Raw genomic sequence first — 23,983 nt, forward strand, 5'->3', positions numbered from 1 at the left:
CCGTGCATTGCATTCTAAGATCATACTGTGTGTAAAAACATTCGACTGTATCATGGGGAACGTGAAACGTTGCATCCCTACTGCATATCATGGTTGTGCTAAATTTAACGACGTTTTATTATTCATTGTTTTATTACATTACACCAGGCTAAGTACAAACCAACTGAAATGTTTTTTTTATTGTTAGTTGCTTATTAGCAGATTAAAATAGCATTTATTTTTAATTTTTTGAAATACACAAATCATAATCATTGTTTGACCACAGGTGCAAATATGACGGACCGCTAACAGTTTTCTTATGTCAAGAGGGTGGGAGATGAAGATGCTGTGTTATACCGCACAGCAGTGTTATACTCACCTACCTGGACACAGGGACCTATCTGCTCCAGAAGAAACTTTAAATTCTCACCTCACCAGCTGGATTTTAGATTATTAACTGACAGACCACAGTTTGTTAGGTTGGGGAGATGTGTGTCACCAGTAGCCACCAGCAGCACCGGCGCTCCACAGGGAACCGTTCTCTTTACCCACTACATCATGTCTGACTTCCGGTACAACTCTGAGGAATGTCATGTTCAGAAAGTTATAGATGACAAAGTAATTGTGGCCTGCATCAGACATGGTGAGGAAGGTTGGGTAAAACCCTCAGAGATTGGTGCCAAAGAACATGATTAACCGAAATATTTCCAAAACCAAGGAAGTGATCCTGAACTTTCGTCTGGTCCCTCCACAGTCTCAGCCTGTCTTTACTGATGGGGTGGAGGTTGAGGTATTCTCCTCCTACAAATACCTGAGTCTGCAGCTGGTCCACTCGCCTCACACACAAGGGGTGTATTGAAAGGGTCAGAGCAGGATGTATTTCCTGAGGAGATTGGACAGCTTCGACATCTGCTCTAGGAATCTACACATCCTGCATGTTCTACCAGTCAGTCATCTCCAGCGTTATCTCGTATGCTACAGTGTGCTGGGGAGGCAGTGCAAAGAAAAAGAACCTGAAAGGGCTGAACAGACTGGTTAGGACAGCAGAATCTATTGTTGGTGCAAGTCTGGACTCTGGAGAGACAACAGTGGATGCAATAACTATGTCCAAACTGAAAAGAGAGATGAGCAGCATGAACCATTCTCTGAACTCTGCCCTCTCCAAGCAGAAGAGCTCCTGCAGCAACAGGCTGCTCTCTTTCTAAAGTGCCACGCAGAGAGGCTGAGATCTTCCTTTGCACCATCAGACTCCACAACTCCACTGTTGCAAGAATATAACGCATTGCTATTTATTCTATGTGAACATATCTATCATGAATTTATTCATAGTTATAAATATATATTTTGGTAACCATTTATCTAATAACTCATACAGTGGGGGAAAAAAAAATTAGCTAGCCACCAATTATGTAAGTTCTCCCACCTAAAAAGATGAGAGGCCTGTAATTTTTTATCATAGGTATACCTCAACTATGAGACACAAAATGAAAAAAAAAGAAATCCAGAAAATCCCATTGTCAGATTATTAAAGCATTTATAGGTAAATTATGGTGGAAAATACATATTTAGTTAACTTCAATCAAGCAGTATTCCTGGCTCTCACAGCCCTGCAACTTCTCCTCTGTCCTCCTATTCGTTACCTGTATTAATTACACCTGTTTGAACTGGTTATCTATATAAAAGACACCTGTCCACAACCTCAAACAGTCACTCCAAACTCCACTATGGCCTAGACCAGAGGTGTCAAACATACGGCCCGCGGGCTGTATCCGGCCCGCCAGGTGGTTTAGTCCGGCCCACACATGAAAAGTAAAAATTACAAGAATGTTTAAAAAAGAAAGCAAGTTTCTAGTCCATTCCTGTGGCGAGTTATGATTTTTTAAAGACATAACCGAAATGCGCAATTCCGCCACTAGAGGGAGCAAAGGAAAAGCTTAACAGTTGAAACAACATAACTCTGCATGTGCCAAAAACGAAACCTAACAGCTCTGTGTCTGGGTAGGCAGTAGTTTGGTTTCCTGTGAGCCTCACCACTGAAGGATGATCAGTAGTGACACCCTAATGACCAAAATGTTGTCAAAAAGAAAAAAAAAGGTTGAAGTGAAGTCCTGAGCTTTCCAGGAAAATGGAAAGCGTTTTATTTGTTCACAGAGCTGAATGCAAACCTGCATCCTTGGTATGTCTTTAACAGGTTCTCCAAGAATATAACATTCAGCCCCACTATGAGACTCTCCACAAAGAAAAGTTTCACCATTTGCAGTTAAGAAAAAAAAGATTTACCAACTATTAGCTGGACCGATAAATAACCATCTGGATTTACTGCAGCGTGACATCAGTGATGGAGCAGTGAAAGCTAGCTACCTTATTGCAAACAAGTTGGAGCAAACATCCAATCCATTTTCTGATGGTGAACTTATTGAAAAATGCTGAAGGCTGCAGAAGTCTTGTTCCCAAAAAGCAGTCGACCTTAAACATGAATCTGTCAAGAATTACGATCAGATCCAACATCTCTGAGGAAACATGGGCAACCATATATGAAGGAATCTAGTCATTTATTGTATCATCACAGATATGTACAGCTGTGCATGTTTATTAGAGGTGATGAAGAGAACGTCACAGTGGAGTTTCTTGAATTGATGGACACAACAACTGATGACATAGTCAGCTCTCTAGTTACTGTGCTGGACAATGTTGAAGTGAACTGGTCACATGAAATAATTTTGGTCACTGATGGCGCTCCATAAAAGGTCAGGAAGAAGGCAGGTGTTGCCACAAAATTCAGGTAGAAACCAGGAAAAGATTCTTATAATAATGAATGATAATAATAATGGACATTTCATTGTGTTTTGCACACTTGAATGACAGTAAATGTGTTTCTGCAAATGTGTTTCTGATTTGAATCATGATATTGACGGTCTTGTGAAGTTTCAGGAGAGAAAGGAGGTTAACTCCAGACTCTTATGTTCACAAATGTTTGCAAGTTTAATTTAGTGTAATTTTGTCATCGTTTGGATGTTTACATTTCAGGAAGATGTTTCAATTTTTTCTGTAGCCTCTGTGAATGAATTTGTAATAAGAAATGATTAGGCTACCATGTTGGTTGAGGGATGTTTTCCAATTGGGTAAAAAAACAAGAATAATGCTGTTGTTTTGCCTTTACGCTACTGGTCCGGCCCACTTGAGATCAGACGGGTTGAATGTGGCCCCAGAACCAAAATGAGTTTGACACCCCTGGCCTAGACCAAAGAGCTGTCTAAGGACACCAAAAAACCATACTGTTGACCTGCACCAGGCTGGGAAGACTGAATCTGCTATTGGTAAGCAGCTTGGTGTGAAGAAATCAACTCTTGGAGCAAATATTAGGATATAGAAGACATACAAGACCACTAATCTCCTCAATAAGGAGCTCCCTGGCTTTGGAAAACCCCTTTCAGCAGTTAAATTTCTCCCTTTCTCCACTAACGTCTCCATGTTTCCAAAGCTGACTAAGAATATGTCCATAATATCTCTATAGTACGGACTTGGACGTCTAAATGATGGCAGGATTTGGGAGAACATTGCACATTAAAGCACAGCTGACGGGACCTTCTTGATTTACATAATCAATTTTACGAATTTGAACATTTTTAGATTTCGGCAAGTTTTACACTGAGCTTATTGTTGAAAAATTGGTTTTCAAATCAGCTTCAAATAGGAAGTTCACATGCTGCTCCGGGGTCTTAGCATTGCTGAATAAAGAAAAGATGCTTTCACACTGCTGTAGCGGGGTTTTATGAGTTTAATGGAAACGTGGATCACACAGCTACAAAGCATGTCTTTCTATCAAAGCACAACACCGCTATTGGTCAGGAAGGCTAAACATGCACATTTGAAGCCATTCAGCTGTTTGTTTATGAAACTTTTAGTAAAGCGAAGTGTTTCAAATACAAATGTAGAAAAAAAAAGACTGACTTGCACAAAGAATTCTTTAGAAAAGTGACAGTTTTGGTTCAAATCCTTAAAACGTCCCTCTAAAAAAAACAAACCCAAACAGATGGTAGTGGATACAAAATTAATCAAAAAGTATGTAAAAAAACAAAAAACTAAACAGACTTAAGCTGAAGGGCCAAACAGTACACCAACACTGCTGTGATGGATAAGGGAATTTTATACAAGGCACAGAAAACCTTAAAATTCAAGTTATTAATGGAAATGACAGTAAAAAAGCTCAAAAATCTTTAGAACAATCACCATGAATCCTTTTTCCCTTTAATAATATTCATGCATAATCCAGTGAATTCTCTGAATGCACCAACATCAAAAGTTCACAGTTGTGTTGTTTTTTTAATGTTAGGAGGCCTGGAAATGGATCTGCTGAAATAAAGCTTTTTCTGTCAAATGAATGTTTAACTTCAAGTTATGAAAGCTCCTACAGTGAGCTTCAACATCATATTTTAGGGCGTAACATTTAGTTCAAGGTGATTTTTGTGTCTGTCCGAGACTGTAGTCAAGACATTTTCACATTAAAAATGAAAGTCTCTGTAAACACAGATCAGTCGATTGGCATCTTTACTGACGGACTTTGAGGTGCAGGAATCTTCCTCAGTAAACGGTGGAATAGTAGGTGGTAACGGCGTGGTGGCTCCTCTTGATGTGCTTCAGGAGAATGATGGAGCAGACCAGGGCAGTAATCTGTTATGTGGACACAGAAGAACGCCGGACGGTAAAGAGCAGCCACGGGACTCACCAGAACAGTCAACTTTCACCCTAGCTAAAGGGTTTCAACCAAATCACACAACCAAGCACAGACGTCAAGCAGCGCCGCATCTGTTAATGCGTGAAAACAAGGAGAGGCGTGCTCTCAGGAAAATAAAAAACAAAGTGGGGAAAGACCGACAGAGTTTTGAATGAATTTAACGGACTAAAGCACTAAGAAGAGGTTAAAACAACAGAAAGCACACCCTGCTGCTCCTTTCAGACTGACAGAGAAAGAGCTGCTGGTACTGAAGGCTAAGCCTGGATGGGGATGTTTGCTGCAGACAGGGGGGTGAAGACAACGGGGTCCTGGTACGGGTGGGGTGGAGAACCGAAGTCCTGCTGAGGCGGCTGGGAGACAGTCAGGGCAGCGGTGGATTGAGTCAGGATTATGTACTGGGGAGGCGAGGCAGACTGACGAATCTTGGCATTGAGGGTCACGCTGCAAATGAGCGCTACAAACTTGGAAAAGCAATCGTTGGGAGGACAAGAGGAAAAAAAACAAAACAGTGACAGACAGGCCAGAGGAGGAGTTTCAGTTAGAGAGGAGGTCAAAGCGACAAAAGACAAAACAGAGGCAGAATATAAGATTCAGACTTTAAACAGACCAGATGCATTTCTTTGATCTTTGTTGCTTTAAATCTTTCTGTAAGCTAGGGCATCAAATGAGCCGGATTTGCCTACCAGAAGAGCTCCGGTTCCCAGGAAGACGCCCAACACCAGCGACGCCCTTCTGTCAAAGACGTTTAAAATGGTTGTAGGACAATTCTGTACAGAAAACACAAAATGTTGTTTTTTAAGTTTGTGAAGCATGACATCTAAACCACAACAGCATCCCAGTCAGTTTCACTTAAACTGCTATTTCTATTCATCCCAGTCAAGAATTTGAGGTTACACACCTTCCTTACTGCATTTTGCAGAAAATCCAATTAAAGCATCACTGAATTTTAAGTTTGATATTTTTGCATCTCCTCTAAAGACGCTTATCTCTTTAAAGAGAACTGTGTTAGCCTTTAAACCACTCTGCAGCTTGACCAACCAAGTGTCATGGCAGGCAGTAAATTGTCCTTAACCCTTAGACACTGTCGCTTCCCGATTTGCGACAGCTTCCCGCTCCTTTAATTTGGATATTTTAAGTACGTTGGTTGTTCCAAGATTGTTTAAGTTGTAATACGTTAATAAATGATTAAAATAAAAAATGCCTTACATTTATTTAAAAATATTGGAGTCATTCAAACAGCAGATAACTCGATGATCACCAGAATTGATGTTTTTCTCAACAACACAGAGCTTCCAACAACTGCATTACAGCGCCGAAAAATTATAAAATGTTGCTTAAATGCAACGCTGCATAATTTCAGACAACGAAAATCTCTCTGATAGATGACATCATGAAAGCTTGGAGTCTTCCTCTCTGTTTAAAAAGAAGAGAACTGAGGAGAACTTTACGATGCCTGTGGGCATCTGCAACACGTTAATAACATGTCTGTGTTAGTGGAGTTCATGAAGTGTCGGTACCTGACGGTTTTCTGCTACGCTGAGGAGTTAACTGCCATCAAACAAAACGGAGAAGAAGAAAAGATTGGTAGTCCTCGTGTCGTCCCTTTCAGGATCATGCAGTCCTGATCGGGAACTTTTCGTTATTCCTTCACTTTTTGTCAACATTAACATTAAAATAAACTTATTATTATTAAAACCATTATAAAAGGTCGTTACTGTTGTCAACATCTGAAGACATACTCTGACCGTGAAACGCTTTAGCAGAAGTAGACGAATTTTCGACCGATTGCGTAGCTGTTACAGATCGGGTAGTGTTACATGCAGGGGTTTAGCACTGTTCTTTCCTTTTTCTTCCTTCCTCTGCATGTGCTTCCTGTGAGTGACGACACTTGGTGGAGACCTGATGAGCTGTTCAATCAGGCGCCAGAGCCAGCCACCAGGTCTGCATACAAGCTCTTATGGATCAGCATGCAGATGAATGTGTTTGTCTCTTTATACTGGAGAGTGTGGGAGCTTTGTGGACAGGTAAGACGGGGTACCCTGTACACCTCATGTAGCTTGCCTTCTGTTATGCACACTAGGGAAGTTGGTTGGTGGCACTTCTATGTTTTGAAACTTTTTTTGTAGATAAGTCAGTGAGACTTTTGTTTTCTTGTTTCTGTTTAAGAGCTGTGTTTGTTCTATTTATTTCCTTACTCTGGCCCAACCTTGGTCCCTACCTCCCCTCCCTTTATTCAATAAAAACCTTAAAAGTCATCCATTGTGTGTTTTATGCTACTACACCTATATGTTTGTTGAGGTAACAGGTAGTGACAAACACCACAGCTGTAACTACATTTGAATTTCCATAACTCTTTAACTGTTTACGTAACTAGCGTGAAGGAATTCGGAATCTAAGAAAATCAGCTATGCGTCCAAATTCGTTGGCAGAGTTAGAATGGTTCGTAAAGACTGTTATTGGTTGTCACAGATCTGGTATTAAAGGGATGAATAAATAAGTCTGGAGAATTCAGCAAAGTGTTCTTTCTCAGTGACACTCCACATCAGCGGAGGAGTAGAGGGACGCTGGGGGACGGGTTTGTGCTGAGTGTGACTCTTGAGGTGAAGACCCGGAGTGTTTCACTCGAGCTTCAATGGGAAATAATGTCGTCTGCTCATTGCAGTGAAACACTCAAAGGAGAGAGAGATGTTAGAATCTGATGAGGACAGACTTCTATACACACTATAAACAAGAATCTCTTCTAGTTCAAGTTTTGAGAGTTCTATAGGTTTAATAACTAGAAAAATACTGTTAATATGCATTAAATATTGAAAGCTGTACATAAAAAATGTCCATTTAATTTAATACAGAAAATTACTTTTCCTGGTGATTAATAACTTTTAATAAAGAGTAATTGAGTTACTAACTCAGATACTTTGTGGATTAAATGGTAACTACTGTATAATTCCAGGTTATTATATTTTAAAGTTATTTCCTGGTTATTTATTAAAGGACTTGTGTATTTAAAGTCACTAAACACAATTAAAGAAAACTTTATAAAGTCTTTGTTTCAGTTCCAAAGCTGAACTGCTGCAGACACATCAAACTAAAAGTTAGTATTTTCTCTAAATGTCGTAGACACACACTGCATGTGTGTTTGGCAGCAAAGCTCAGTTTGGCCTTGAATTGTTTCTATTTACTGTTCATCGGGTTTTGGTAGGGAGGAGTTTCACGTGACTGTAAGTACGGCCTGCAGGACCAGTGACTCGGTGTCTACTCACAGCCATGACCAGGCTCTCCATGAAGCCATCAGGTTTGGGACAGGTCTTCTTAACGATCTCCACCAGGGAGATTCCAGTCACTCCACAGCAGTGGAGCTGCAGAGCCACAAAGACAAAGTCCGCTTTAGCCTGTCAATCATTTTCACTAATATTGGACATTTAACTGTGTTATAGACCGAAGCGCAAAACCTGAACATTTAAACTTCCTTTGAGAGGTTTATCTCAGTGAAGAAGGACGTACCGTGTTGTGGATGAAAGTGAGCGTAATGGCCAGGGCGGGGTCATTGTTGTTGGCGTACAGAGTATACAGGCTGACGTAGAACTCGCCGAGCCTGCGGCCAACCTTTACAGCAAAGGAAAAAAGAAATGATACATTTCATCTTTCAAGATCTTTTATTGGACTGTGAAACAGCTCCTACCTCATCCCTGCTTGTGTAGGCGAGCACTCCAACAACCACTTCAGCCACAGCCAGGAAGAAAAGGAGGACGATGAACTGAAGAAGAGGAAGAACTCCATAAGTATTTCACTTTTCCAAATGTGTTTTTACTTCACACAAGAAACTGACAGACTTTCTCCACTGATCAGAAAGAAGCAGATTTTCCTGACAAAAGCACCTAACCGAGCTGATTAGCTGAGCCAGAGCTCTGCAACCTGAAGCTCCAGAGCCACGTGTGCCTCCTTTATAAATAATAATAATAATAATGGATTAGATTTATTTGTGTTTTTCCAGACGCTCAAAGCGCTTACAATGTGTCCATTATTCATTCACTCCTTATGTAAACTTGGTGATGGTAGAGGCGCGGCTGCCGGTTCGCGCCTACGGTCCCTCTGACCATCACTGGGACATTCATTCACATTCACACACCAGTGGAGCCACACTGGAGGCAGGGGGGGGTGAAGTGTCTTGCCCAAGGACAAAACAGTTGACTGGGAAAAGCGGGGATCAAACCGCCGACCCTTCCATCATTGGACTACCTGCTTAACCTTCTGAGCCACTGCCCCCCAAATCCATTGTGAGTGTAGTTCAGGGGTGTCAAACATACGGCCCGCGGGCCTTATCCGGCCCGCCAGGTGGTTTAGTCCGGCCCACACATGAAGAGTAAAAATCATAAGGATGTTTAAAAAAGCAAGTTTCTAGTCCATTCCCATGGCGAGTTATGACATAGTCAGCTCTCTAGTTACTGTGCTGGACAATGTTGAAGTGAACTGGTCACATGAAGTAATTTTGGTCACTGATGGCGCTTCCATCAAAGGTCAGGAAGAAGGCAGGTGTTGCCACAAAATTCAGGCAGAAACCAGGAAAAGATTCTTATAATAATGAATGATAATAATAATGGACATTTCATTGTGTTTTGCACACTTGAATGACAGTAAATGTGTTTCTGCACAGGATTTTGAATCCTGATATCTATGGACGGGTGAATTTTCAGGAGAGAAAGGAGGTTAACTCCAAACTCTTATGTTCACAAATGTTTGCAAGTTTAATTTAGTGTAATTTTGTCATCCTTTGGACGTTTAGATTTTAGGAAGATGTTTCATTTTTTTCTTTAGCCACTCTTGAATTTATTATCAGGATTGCTTCAGTGTCAGATTTAAAATATTCAGTCTGTATAAAATTGAACAAACCAATATTTTTTAAAGTGAAATTAATTTTATTTAAGATCCATTGGTCTCTGTGAATGAATGTGTAATAAGAAATGATAAGGCTACCATGTTGGTTGAGGCGTGTGTTCCAATTGGGTAAAAAAACAAGAATAAAGCTTTACGCTACTGGTCCACTTGAGATCAGACGGGTTGAATGTGGCCCCCGAACCAAAATGAGTTTGACACCCCTGCTCTAGTTGGACTTTGAATAGAAAAGTTATTAGTTTGAGGATATAATGGGATTCATTTGTTTTAGTAAAATGTGTCATTTATGTTTCGATTTGTAACATGTCATATAACTCAGCAAAATGATGGTAAAAGCTTTAATCTACCATCAGATTGTTTTATTATTAAAATGAGCTTCAAGCTCATCTTCTCATCTGCTGCTCCACGGCGTCTAGTTGCTGTTTAGAGGCAACATTCCCCAAGTATATAAATGCTTTTCCATCTTAAAATCTCTTCCATCTTTAGTAATCTTGAAGAAAATTATATAGTAGATGTTTAGATTTACAAAAAATCTACACCAACGGTGTAATATTTATATTAGATAGTACAAGAAGAAGGATAACAGCGCATATGATGATAGATTTATTTCAAGTAAATCTGAGAGGATCTGATTTGACACGAAGTATTTTATTTTGAAAGTAACTCGTGTGCTGGTATCAAAAGTAAAATAAATTCAAAAAGATTTCTATGGAAAAAAGCACTGTTATAATTCAATCACTGCAAAAATATTAAAAGGTAGAATTTAAGGCTAAATGACCACAAAAACATATGTTGGTCACATTGGTCACTAAGAAACTGGACCAACTGGCTCTTTTAGTGCTAAAGGTTGCAGACCCCTGGTCTAAGCAGCGTTTACCTGTCCTAAAATCGCTTGCATTGGAAGAACCCAAGCTGCCACCTACTGTTAGAAAATCTCATTACAAGTGTAGAAATCCAATGGTGGAAGTTTCCAAATGTATGGGTCATGCTCCACACATGGACTGTATGAGGGGAACATTATTTCTCTACAGAAAGGATTTTGCCTTCTAGTAGCCAGCGGGTACTTCCTGTTTGGGTGAGGGATCACTCAGTCCAGTTCTCTTATTCAGTCAATGGTTCCCCACAAACATGCACATTTTACATGACAAAGCTGCGGCGTTTCTACTCAGAATATGGATTAACTGCAACAGTTGTTACGAGGACGGTGCTCATGAGACTCCAAACACAGTGGATTCACGATTATTATTATATTTGAAAAGTTCCAGTTTTAAGACAGTACTATCGTTTTATGTTGTTATATTTATCCACGTCATCTTAACCCTATAATACTTTCGTTATAAAAAGTTACAGCATCACTTTTGCCGGGTAACTTTTACCCGATATAATATACACGACAAAAAACTAATTGTCATTAAAAAATAGATCAAAACATGACAACACGTGATAAATTAGAGGAGTTTTCTTATATTTAACTGTGGCATGTGTAACAAAATGAAAAAGAAACAGGACATTTTTAAAAACATGCTCAAAAATTACTGATAAATTAGGAATTTGAGAACAAAAAATTCCTAAAAAACATTAAAATGATACTAGAAACTTGGTATTTGGTCCCCCCCCCATTCCTGGGACATGCGAGGCAGACTACTTGACACGCGACATACTGAGATTCACGTAAATAGTTTTGCTCAGGTGAAAATCACCCGGCGATAGTGCTCTAGGGTTAAAAGTGAGGCAGATAGACTTAACTTCAAGTTAAGACACCTCAGCACACAGAAAATATTCCATTATTTTAATGAGAAATACGCAATTTGTAACGATTTAATCCTTTTTTTTATTCGTTTTTATGTTCTGAAGGATAATATGCGCATGAATTGAGTTGTCTCAGTGCTAAAATGGCTTTCTATTAGAAAAAAAAAAAAAAAGACCTTTGTTTTGGTGGTTTTTACTTAGTAATCTATTACTGCCAAAAATGGAAGCTGATGAACCACATCAATCTGCTTTCTGGGAGGCTGAGTTATGATGAAAACAGAACTGGGGATATATTACGCAACAGCTGTGTGGAAATTCGGAATCGTTCCGTGAATTAGGCTATTGTCTCACATATGACGGGAACATGTGTTTGTTCTCTTTGCTGATGTAAAGAAAATCTGATTAATCTGTCATTTTACAAACAGACCCACTGTAAAAAAAAAGAGAAGTCATTTGAGTCTGTGTCACAGTTTCCTTAATCACACATCAGGTTGTGATGATAACCGCGTCACTGCGGTGATGAGGTCATCACCGCAGTGATCAACAATCCCACACCGTCAGCTCTAATCACATATATTTTTACGTATAAAAATACTTTTTTTTGGGTGACTAAAGCTAAGAAACTAAGACAAGTCCTGTGGTCTCAGGCTGATGCTTTGACTGCAGCTATAGAAAAATTTGCTGCAGTGCCCCTTCTGAAGGGAAATGGAAAAGACAAGTCAGGGAAGTCCCACTCCGATCACCTATTGTCTAAGCGTTCCCAGCAGTCTTTAAAGTAGGATTATGCCGTTTGAAGCTAAAATAAAAAATAAAATTAAAACAGTGTCGTTTTCTTGGACATGGTTTCTGTAGAGCAGCAGGAGTTCATTAGAAATTCACCTCCGAGTTGTGGGCGGGGCTAATGGCGCAGAGTAATCCTACCCTGACTTCCCATCATCCATTTGTTTAAATGCTCTTCCACTAGTTTACAGTCCCTCACGTCCCCAGTCTGAACTTTACCAGTGCTGCAAAAATGATAAGCAATACTGGAACTATCACACCGTACGGACGCCAGCTCAGACATGGAAAATGATTAGAAGATTGTATAATGCTATGATTAGCACCGGCTGTGAACGTTTCTTTTCTCTTTGATGCATCGATCTCATAATCAAAAATCATGCGGATCATTTTCCTGGAGACGCGCGCACCTTTTCCGCTTGCTCAAACCAGATCATCCATCTGCTCGTGCCACTCTCGGACACATTTAGGATCCACCCCTAAATGTCGTGCAGATTCCTCACCAGAATGTTCTTGGGCGTATGCCACCGCACGAAGTTGAAACGCTAAATGGAATGAGAGTTTCTTGGCCATCGCTACAATGCTCGCAACACAAATACCGCAGACACCCGGCGTCTGGGGGCAGTGTTGGAAGGGGCTGTTCACACTGGTCTACGTCAACTTGTTTATAGTGAGGAATGAACAATCGAATACACTTAAAAGCTAAAAAAAAAAGATTTTAGCTGATATAGGCCTTTTAACCTATGTGCTATCTTGTGGGGTCCAGATGACCCCACTTCCAACTGTTAACGTGCCTTTGAGGCACGTTAACGGTTGGAAGTGGGGTCATCTGGACCCCACAAGACAGGGCACTGAACCTTTTTCCTCAATGATTTGTGATCTTTACTGGTTTCCATGGATTACATGAAATCCTCTCCCCCTTTATCATGGTAGGGATAACATGTCAATGTAAGGGTGGGGTCATCTGGACCCCACAAGATAGCACGAGGGTTAAAGCACAATCGATTTAAAAAAAAAAGCATGCTGTTAAACTGTTAACTAACATGAGAAGCTCCCAGACAGAGGAATGTATATATATCTATATAAACTTTCCACTAAATGGAAAAAGCCTTTTGTGTTACTTTTCTGCTTCTAAACGTCGAGAAAATGTTTTGTGTTTAGTCCAAATTTTTTATCTGCATCTCTGCACGGATGAAAAGACCCATTTCAGCGTCATAGACGGTCACCTTCTGAATCGCCGCCACATTTATTCGAAGTGCAATCATAAATCCTGCATCACCTGATGTTTTAAAAACCTGTATTCCTTTAACAAGGGCACCAGAGTGACCCTTTAGGAAGAAAGCCCCGCCTGTCTGGAAGAAAATGTTATTCAGTTGGGCAACACAGATGAGAGCGGTGATGTAAAACACAACCGAATGTGTGGTTTCATCATATTTCTGTCATCTGAAGTTTCCTTTCCAGTCCGACAGTTTATTAAAGTGATGCAATCTGAACAAAGGAAAGGCAGGTTACCGTTGCTCAACGGGTATTAACGATTTCCGCACAATTGAGTCACATAAGGAGCTCACCGTCTGCAAGGCGCATCTTTTCTCGCTGCAGGCACCGTAGTCTCCAAACACCACCACAACCAGCATGACGGAGCCCAGGACTATCAGCACGGTCACGCCTGCAGACGGCAGCGATCAGATGAAAGGCAAATGTAAGGCAAAGTCAGGCTTCAAAGTCTAAGACTAAAAGTCTGTTTAGTTTAGTTCAGCTATTGAATTCTGTGCCTTCATGTTCATTAAACAATTACCGGCCCATTGAGATGAATTTTGTTGTAATGTTGGGCTGTATAAATAGAATTGAATTGAATTAAAGATCACGCTCTAACCTAGAACAAAGGCGCTGGAGTTGAGGGCCTCGACGTTGAAGATTCCTCTGGTGCCATCGCTGAATCTCAGCCACAGGCCGAGAGCAAGAAAGGCCAGGCCCACCACCTGCAGGAGAACCACATCTCACTTTTAGGTGTCACATCCGCATGTAGTACAAACGTGTCTGTGTGGAGTAGAAAAACATGTTTTTCTCAAGATGTCACATGACAAATGTAGCCAATCTTTGTGTGATTTTAGGGGCAGAAAGAAAACATTAAAAATATGTTCATTCATCGTTTTCCTTAAAATTGTGTTAATTCAAATTAGAAGTAAGCAGAAGGGAAAAAGGGAGAAATAAGGAAGGGAGTTCAGAACATGCCTTTAATTATTAGACAGAAATAATACGATTTTTAGATAAACCTTCAGAGCTAAAAATGTCTTTCCATGAAAACGAAACCACTTTCCGTTTCAGCCCATGATCTGCACGTCTCCGTTAGAAAATCTGCTGGAATAATCTGACTCCACTAACAACAACACATTTTCCTTCTGTTTCCCACACTTTAAACGTTCGCCTTTATTTATTTATCAATAAAATTTCCCCAGACTTACCGAAAAGATGATGTTGAAAAGGACAAGAATGTATTTGCACACGACTCCACATCCATCCACAGCCATGATGAGCCTGTCTGTCGGTTCAGCCGCGCACTTCAAAAGGCTGGAGGGAGGAAGAGGATGAGCGCGCGGAACTAAGGCCTTCGATGAAGACTTAGTTCTAGAAAGGAAAGGTAGCGTCTAAATCCGAAGCTAAAATACACACACAAGCTTTTTTAAATCCATTTACACTCTAAATAGATCGTTTTTTGTTAAATGGTTGATATAACCTTTATCCTAATTTAAAAATAAATAGAAATAGGTCTAAACGTGACAGTTTCCTGAACGACACCGTTTACCTCTTCCTGGGAATTTAAGCTCCTGCTGCTACTTCTGGTGCAGTGGAGACTTTCTCTGGCGTTTTAAGTAGGTGTCGGCCCGCCCACATTGCCTTATTCTGCTCTGCTATTGGCTAAGACTTTTGAATGACATGGTGAGTCACCTATGAGGTGAGAAATAAAAATAAACATTACGGTATTAACGTGGGGGGGGGGGGACCCAAAGAAACGAAACTTAGTTAAACGAAAGCTATGTTGTTTGAAGTATTAGTTGTGACCAAATTATGTTAAAGAATGTGTTTTTTTTTATTTGTTGAAACTGAAAACCCTAATAAAATGATGACAAAAAATATAAATTCTTTCAAAACGCAGGTATTACAGTGAGCTAACACTAACTACATTTCAAGGAGACAAATACTGGTGGAATATGGTGAAATCATTAAATAGCGATGCTTTGATGACTCACGTGACTGAAACAGATGTAAAAATCACGAAAACACAGAACAGGAAATGAGCTGCGTCTGCTTTCCAGGTGCAGAAAGACTTTAAAAAAAGACTCAATTCAGTCTGTTACACCAAACATGTCAATTCAGACTTCTTTCAAATTCTTAACTTGTAAAAACCTAAAGTTGTTACTCAATAATACTGGATTTAATAATACTGGATAATACTGGATTTGGTTTCAGAAACAAAGCCGTAATCGTCTGTACAGAACCACAAACAATTACCAACTATTGCAGGATTTAATCTACCATTTTACAATTGCTGACTTATATATTTAATTTACGGTCAAAGAAAGCTTGTAGGAAACTCCAATGTAAATTATAACTTGATCCACCGATTACATCTGAAATGTTTGCCTGTACAAATAAACTTTTAAAGTCAATTAAGTCCTTTTTATATCCCAGATTCAGTGTAAAGTCCTCTAAACTACACTACCCTCTAGAAATATTTATTCGCTGTAACTTCACAGATTGTGAACCAATGATATATCTAAAAAAAAATGGATGGGATGGGGGTGTCAGAATTTACCACTTTAAATTCTTTCACTGTGTCTTCTGCTTCAAGACACAGCTAGTCGTCAAACTGGGTCACAGAGAGACAGAAGAACCGCTAAAGCAGACGTCAAGCTGTTTGTGAATCTGGTGGATTGTGACTTGATTGACCCATAGCGGCATCCTGAGGGCATCAAGTCAAACAGGTGGGAGGCGGGTTGGGTCAGAAGATTGGTATAGTTCTTTTTTGGCAGTGGTGTTTTGAAATGATCTCAAGGAGGGCATGGGGCAGCCAGTGATGGCCTGGGCTGTGTTGATGATCCTCTGCATAGCCTTTCTGTCCAGTGCCATGGAGCCATTACCACACATTCAGGGAGTAGGTGAGGTTACTCGCCTTGGAGCAGCAATAGAAGCTAACCAGCAACCTCTGCTCCAGGCAACAAGGATGCAGAGGAAGGGCAGCTGCTGCTGATCCTCCTTCACCGTGGCCCTGATAATGGTTGACCAGGACAGGTCAGCAGAGATGGTGATGCCCAGGAACCTGATTGAGGAGAAACTGTCCACACATTCTCCATTTCTTTGTAGAGCGGCGTGTGGTCGTGTCTTCCAAAGTCTGATTTGAGTTCTTTGGTCTTCAAGACATTTAGAGACAGGTTGTTAGCCGAGCATCAGTGTTGCGCAAAATTTATTTTAAAAAATAATTGGTAAAAACCAAAAAATACTTTTTGGACTATTTCAGGTGATATTTAATTCAGTTCTTAATGTTTTATTTAATACTTGGAAATGTTTGCAAACGTTTTGCTTAAGTTTTATCTCTCCTAAATTCATGAAACATAAAAATACAAGAACAATTTCCACTTTTGTTCATGATAGGTTATTAAGTTAAACTAGAACTCATGCAGTGTTTAAATTTTTTTTTTCAATTTTCTTTTTTGTTATTTTATTGATTGTTCTTAACATTTAAGCAAAAGATCAGTGGTTGTTAATAAAGTTGAATAGGAGTCTGTTATTTTATATTTTTCTGACTCACTGATAAATAGTGGATGTAATTTAATCAAAAATGTGTTAAAGTTGGACTCTCAATCAAATCAGGAAGTAATAAATAATGTATAATTAATTACTGCTTATTGATCACTGATGAATAGTTTGGGTGTTTTTGTTGTTGTTTAGTTTTGCTGAGTCTGGTTGTTTTTAGATGACTTTTTGGCTGGGAAACCATGACTCTATCTGGCAACACTGGCAGAGATTAAATGATTATTCAAAGCAATTTTTAAAAAAGTGGTTAAAAGAAGCAGAATGGTCAGAGGGGATGTGAAAAGAGGAAAATGCAAAGAGAAAGCAAGACATTTGTTGAAAAACTTCCAAAAGTGCTTGAAGACAGATAAAATAGGAAAAACAAGAACAGAATAAAAAAAACTTTTTCTTTTGCTTCTTTAGTAAAACTGACAAATTAGGAAATAAACAGAAAATCATCATTTGTTCCTTCTCGGAGGTGAGGATGAACATATTAATGTATAGGATAAATGTAATGTTTGTCCAAGTAAAAATGATGTATATTAAAAACTTGTCTTTAACATTTAAATGTGATTTCAGTTTATAAATTCTCATCAAAACATCTGGATTCTTGACACTGACGTTTTCTAAAATTCAATCTGTAAGGAAGTTATTTGAAGTTTTACCCTATAGGTAAGGATTAAAAAGATATATATTTCATGCAACCGCTGCAGAGGGCTCCATTTTATTATTCAAACTGCTAAGTGCGCCACTGATACTAAAGGTAAACTAATTCTCTGTATAATCCAAATAGTTGAATTTGAAACCTCATTCAATATTGTTGATCTTTAACTTGTTATTTCTTTATTTCGTTGAGCTTAATCCTCTCCCCCCCCCCCCCCCCCAAAAAAAAAAGATTGGGGGCAACAGCAGCAAAAACATTAGTTTTTGCAAAAAAATAGTAGTTATTAGTTTATGTGTATATTGTATTTTTGAATCTCTCGAATTATCAAGAACTACACTAATATAGTCTTTAAAAAGTTATATAAGCAATGAAAAGAGAAAATCCAGCACTTTCAGGTTTTGTTCAAAGTATAGAAAAGTATAGAGTTAATTCAGTCTCAATAATCAGAAATGCATACAAACGGTTTCACAAATACACACGCTCTGATTCACAAATATATATTTATGCAAACATGTCACACAAATTCACAAATCCACAGGAAGTGTTTCACAAATTCACACAAACTGTTTCACAAGCATAATTTTGAGGTACACTTGTAACATAAACTAACAGATGATACGAATTACAGAATGTGCATTTATGAATCGCCTCTCATTTGTGAATCTCTCTGTATTTGTGAGATAAATGCATGGGGTGAATATTGAGACTCTTCTAACATGCCAGGTTAACAAATGTCATCATTGGCTAATGAATCTGTCAATCCCATTCATCAGCCATCCATGCCTGTTCGCTTTCAGCCAACCGTGAATCTGTGGATCATTCCTTCATCCGTTTTTCAAACTAAAACCAACAATGAAAAAAAATCTGCTCACATAAATGTAGACATTAATTCTTTTTTGAGAGATTATTAATTTTTACGGAATGTTCTTTTCTCTGAGCTTGCACTTTGTTGACGGTCGACTGCTGCCGTGTCTCTATTTACAGCTCGAAGAGAGCACTTCTCATCAGGAGGCAAATAAAACGATCCTTTTCTTTTGAAATGCATTTGTAGTTCACCCTCTGTGTTAATACAAAATGATTGAGATACTTGCTGTCACATCTGAACGTTTACCAGAGGCCGGTTTGTGATGTGTTGCACTAAACCAGTGTGGCTGCATTTAGTGGAACTAGATGCAAAATTTCTTCAAGGTGCTGAGGAACAATAGGGAGGCCACTAGAAGTCTTTCCAGGTTGTGAGGCAGCTCCATTAAAAAGACAAAATCAGAGTCACCAACATTTAGTGTTTTTCCATCCAACACTTTATAGGACTTAGCAAAACCTCTGCTGTAATTTCCCCCCCTCAAATAAATATTCCCAGGTGTCTCACACACTCTTCCCCGGCCTCCAACAGCAATGTTTGTTCCACTTTTACCACAACTCTTTAGGTTTTGCCCTGGGGTGAAAAATGTGGCACCTCTTCCCCAAACAACATGATCTGCGGCTTCCCAAAGCTCAGACATGCTTGAGCTTGTGCTAATAACTCCTGGCCCAGGAAAACCTTGTTGCTGGTTGCGCAAGCAACAAAATACATGTATGGCAAGATGAGTGTTTTGCTTGTGTGCCTGGGGTCTAGGCTTCACCAAGAACAGGAATGTCACCTGGACCAACAAGAGTTTTCTGACGGAAGTCTGAAGTGGAGGACACTCATTCAGGTGAACGGAACTGTAATAATGAAAAGGTAACACACTTTGCAGCAGGGTTTGTATAAAAATGAACTGCACTCTAATTTAGTATTCTGTATGAATATTAAATGTTATCTGAATGACCAGCTTGGTGAGGGTTTTGTAGGGGCTGGAGGTTTATGGGTTCAAATTTAAAGGTGGGTCAACAAAAACGTTAAAATAGATCCTGATAGCCGCCTGTTTGACATTCAGCATCAAGGATTGGGGGAATACCTGTAAATTATTTTAGAAATTCCCACGTTGGCTGTGAGTGCAGATCAGGGGATGGGTCAAATATTTAGACCATTGTTTCTTTTTTGAGCCAAGGCACACTTTCTCCTTGACAAAAATCCCCCGGCACACCAGCATCCAATCATTAAAAAGGGAGAAAATCTATAGTGTGTATTGATGTACCGTCCAACCACAGTCTCACAGGCATTTTTGTGATAATTGTGGCAGAAAAGTTTAAGACACGTTAGACACACTTTAACACAGTGCATCATGGGAGATGTAGTACAAAAACTGACGTTGATGGCAGACAGACTTGTGTCTCTGAGCTTCATTGTTTTGTTCACTTGTTCCACGGTCTGACACCCGATACTGTGGAAAGCTACACCGCGAAAGACGAGCTTTAGCTTTTATTTTTGTTGGAACTGGGAGACTTTATGAGCTAAATCGGAAAAAGGAAGTGAAGACTTTAACCACTTCTGATTGGTCAGACTGCTGACGTATGGTTAGGAGTCCAGGAATGATTGGCAGAGACAGTAGAAATTGACTTTTCCGAAAACAACTGAAGCTGCAGCTAAAGTGCGGTCCCGTCTTTCTCATAAAAGTGTCTTTATTAGAATCAAATCAACAGAAAAAAGTATGTTATGATCTTTAATATTCCTAACTACTCTGTGTTTTATCAGGGCCTGTTTGGACACAGATCTGATATCTTGGCAATGGTTAATGTTTTAGATCGGTGAAAATGGGTAATTTCCCATGGGACACCTGACCATCTCTCACGGCACTCCGGTTGAAAAACACTAGACCATGGTTTCATCTTAAACTTTTCCTCAAGTAATATTATTTTTACAGTACAACTAATGTTACTCACTGCTTGCTTCTGGCAAAAGTAAAGACTTACCAATTGTGTAGCACAGGCAGTGGCGGTTTTTGATGTGGGCGAAGTGGGCGGTGGCCCAGGGCGCCATGTGAAACAATCATGCAGGAAATATTTACTTTGAGTTATTGCTGCTAAAGATAGACACACTCCTGAGCTTATCTGTGTTTTAAATTGGGTTTTATAGAGTAAAAAACTGTTGCTCTTGTTCAAAACCTTGCTTCAGTTATATAATATGTCCTGTAAGCTAAAACCCCAAACTGAAACTGGATTTTTTTACGTGACTGGATCTTTAATCTCCCACAAATGGTGTAATTTTTCAACCCGACTGTTTTGTAGCTGCATTAAAAGAAGGCTTTATGTAGATTTATGCTTGCAGGTACTTCACCTGGGGACTGGGTGGTGTAGGCCAGGATAAACAGTGAGGTGCATTTAAGAAAGCTCAGGTGTGGGGCATTTAGAGATAAAAAAGGATATGGATTTTTGTGTGCTTGTGAGAATGTGAACATTTGAATTCATGTTTGAGCTCCTTTTAAAACCATATCATCACTTGTGATCCCTGATAAGCCCCACCTGCCTGAACAACTACTGCCCTGCGGCCTTGACCTCAGGGGTAATGAAGAGAGACTCATCAGAGACTTCATCCCATCAAAGAGAGGATAAGGAGGACCTTCTTCCCAAAAGCCATTTGGACCCTCAAGCAGAACACCTTGTACATAGGACTTTCTGGACTCAAACCCACAAAGTGTGACATTCAACCTTAGCTGTTCTTGATCAGGAAACGGCACTATACTTTGCATCACATTGTGTAGTGTACTCACTTTAAAGACTTTCATTCACTGTACATGGACAATTTTTGTTTGTTTCTCTTTGAGGTCAAATTTTTACATTATATCAGGATGACCCAAATGCACTGGACTAGACTCCAAGGTTGAAGGAAAAAGATCCAGAGTTCTTTTAACAACCAATAAACACCACACTAGGTGGGGGAAAAACTCCATAAACATAACAGAGGACTTGAGACTAGCATGACTCCATGAAGGAACCAGGACAAACAGCCCAAACTCAAGCAACACTCCGACACAGAGAGCAAAATTGGACACAGTTAAATAGAGCTCAGGCAAATGAGCCTAAGGTGCAGACAGCTGTGTGCCAATCAAGGACAGCCACAGGAGAAGAGGTGGAGCCAGAACCCACAGCCAACCTACACACAAAAACAGGTAGAACAAAACAGAACTGAAGACTGTGACACTAATTTGAAATCGAAAAAAATCAAGTTTGAATTTGTATTTCAAAATTATAAAATTATAATGATCAATTTCACATTTAAACTCAAACCGAAACTTTAAATTTGCATACTTGTACGATGTGCTTGTTGATGGCATGGTTCCAGGGGACGGCATTTCCAGAGTTGGTGGCAAAACATGTATTTGAAGTGCACACAAAAGCCACGGCTATTTAAAATCAACAAGGTCATCATCAGCATGTCTTAAAGCTGAAGCGACTCCCCTCAAAGAAATACATGAGCTTTACGACAAGTCGGAAAGGATTTTAAATCCCTTTAGAGGTCTCTTCAAAGGGCAATTTACCACTACAAAGAGTAATTTTTTCCTGCTCTTGCCGTGTTGAGACAGGCAGCGGGCGGCGTGCTCTGACCCCCCTTGCAATTCATTATTGCAGGTTCAGTTGACAATTGAAGAGTCCATGGAGGTAAAGTCAAAACAGTTTATGGAGTGAATCACTGACACTGGGTGAAAAGGGTGTTCATTCACTGCACTTTCTATCAGACACTCACGCACAAATGGACTGTTGGTCTGAGCTCATAAAATATTTGTAAATCTTAAATCCGATCAGCTTTTACAACCCAAACATGTGTCTCTACTCTATCAGGTCATGAAGGGAAGTACTAAAGGGAAACACTTTTTTTTACACTTGTTAAGAAATGACAAATGATTTGCTATTTCTGGCTCAAGCTTTTGATTATAAAATGTCCTAGGATGACCTCAGCAGAGGAGGATGTTATTGCTTCTGTTTGTGTTCGCTGCGGTTTGTGATCCGCCAGGGGGCGCAAAAGCACAACAAAACGGCTCTAATGTGTCTATAAAAATCAGAACTACAAACAGCAAAATTTAGCATAATTTGTTTTCTTTTTGCTTGAATTTGTAAAAAGATGCTCAAGGTTAGAAAGCTTATAATTAACTACATTACTCAAAAATGCTAAAATATAAATCAAGGTATAGAGTAGGAATGAGATGAGTTTTACAAAAAAATAATAAAAAATGACGCTGAAATGAATTTTCATGAACAAATATATTAAATACAAACTCCGTGGTGAAATACATAGCTTTGTTTTTAAATTTTAAACCTATTAGTCAAATGGGAGGTTCAAATCCCGTTAGATAAAAAATGTTTTTGTTATAAATAAATAATACATATAAATAAAAAAACATGTTTATATATTTTTATAATTTTAAAATTATTTTGAAATACTGTTTTACCACAAAAACGAAACACACACACACAAAAAGTAATAAAAACCGTTGCGTATTAATAATGAAGTGAGGACAGAGGAGAAAGGAGGCGATGGTTGATGGGTGGGGGGATAGGAGACCGACAGCAGACCCCAGACCAGCCCGCCTCCCTTCACACCCCGCATCTCCAATCAGCGTCTCCTTGGTGAAATCTGACCGCGGATCAGCGCAACAGGACTCCCGCCACACTACGGAGTTGTGACTGAGACCAGAGGAAATCGTGCTCGCCAGGTCGGCTCGCCAAAACTCATCCACAGACCTCGAACAGGGAACGGACAAGCGGGAGGAAAACGCCTGGAAGGAGCCACGCAGAAGTTTAACGCCAGAACAGCCACACCGGAGAGCGGAAAGAGGAGCGGCTGCGCTGGAGGAGTAGTATTACGCTCAGCTCATTTCCAACATTTTCTATTCTTGGCAGAGTCTCTGCTCCCACAGCCTCATTTAAAAGGAGAGCTAGCGGAATGTAATGCTAGCAGGCTAGCATACGTTGGCTAGCTAATTAGCTCGACAGGCTCGGACGTGGGATTTTTATGAAAAAAAAGGTCGTAGTTTGGCGTCGATTCGACTTTTTATATGAACCGCAGGCGTTTGGTTGCTGTTGAGACGGGACCCTGACACCTTCATGATGGTGTGCCGCGCATAGCTAACGCGAACTTACACAAGAAACAGGACAAGGTTCCCGAGTATTGATGTTAGTCTGGTCAATATTGTCAAAAAGCTGAACGCCGAGGTGTGAAAAGCTCGAGGAAAGGTGAGCAGAACAAAGACGCGAGAGTGTCCGCCGTCCAATGTTAATGTCGACCGACGTTGCATCCCTAATGCTACCCGTTAACCGGGGAATAATGGACCGCGAAAGAGACATTGAGACAGCAGCCGCGGCGCCTCACGCCAACGCAGCCGGGGGTCCGGCGGCTGTCCGCGGGATGAAGCGGGGGGACCCCGAGCCTGACGCTCAGACAGCCGCTGCCCTCACCGACCTGGCCGGAGCGGAGTGCAAAAGACCAAGGATAGACGGCACCGGGAGCGTGGTGGGAGACATCGGACAGGTAGGAATGCAATGTA

General features: G+C 40.1%; 2 protein-coding genes across 16 annotated transcripts in view; one reads left to right on the plus strand and one right to left on the minus strand.

Annotated features, from left to right (window-relative positions):
• Positions 1–3,739: 3,739 nt before the first annotated feature.
• Positions 3,740–15,066, minus strand: cd9r (CD9 molecule related). Of its 5 annotated transcripts, XM_078951347.1 has the most exons (10): positions 14,934–15,048; positions 14,593–14,698; positions 14,004–14,109; positions 13,699–13,796; positions 8,394–8,468; positions 8,216–8,317; positions 7,975–8,070; positions 5,398–5,481; positions 4,920–5,175; positions 4,411–4,650 (listed from the first exon to the last, which is right to left on the minus strand). In XM_078951347.1, exons 2-9 carry the CDS (start codon positions 14,656–14,658, stop codon positions 4,969–4,971), a joined length of 834 nt encoding a protein of 277 aa, XP_078807473.1. In that variant the 5' UTR covers positions 14,659–14,698; positions 14,934–15,048; the 3' UTR covers positions 4,411–4,650; positions 4,920–4,968. The 5 variants fall into 5 exon arrangements, with proteins under 5 accessions (XP_011476839.1, XP_004071863.1, XP_004071862.1 ...); XM_011478537.4 differs by having other exon boundaries at positions 3,740–5,175; positions 14,593–14,755; positions 14,934–15,066; XM_004071815.5 differs by lacking the exon at positions 4,920–5,175 and having other exon boundaries at positions 3,740–4,650; positions 14,593–14,755; positions 14,934–15,059.
• A 7,882-nt stretch (positions 15,067–22,948) lies between these two features.
• The window catches only part of LOC101159019 (RNA binding protein fox-1 homolog 2), a 55,132-nt gene continuing 54,097 nt past the window's right edge, over positions 22,949–23,983 (plus strand). For 5 of the 11 annotated variants that reach the window (XR_013657698.1, XR_013657700.1, XM_004071813.5 and 2 more), the window contains exon 1: positions 22,955–23,967. Coding sequence is in view for 7 of the 11 variants with exons in the window: in XM_004071813.5 (XP_004071861.1) it covers positions 23,710–23,967 (258 nt within the window). In the remaining 4 variants the exon portion in view is untranslated. Of the gene's footprint in view, positions 23,968–23,983 lie in introns of all 11 variants that reach the window. The other 6 variants (XR_013657699.1, XM_011478532.4, XM_020705464.3 and 3 more) reach the window with 4 other exon arrangements.

Source organism: Oryzias latipes, chromosome 8, assembly GCF_053564925.1.
Source record: "Oryzias latipes strain Hd-rR chromosome 8, Olatipes_Hd-rR_3.1".
NCBI lineage: Eukaryota > Metazoa > Chordata > Actinopteri > Beloniformes > Adrianichthyidae > Oryzias > Oryzias latipes.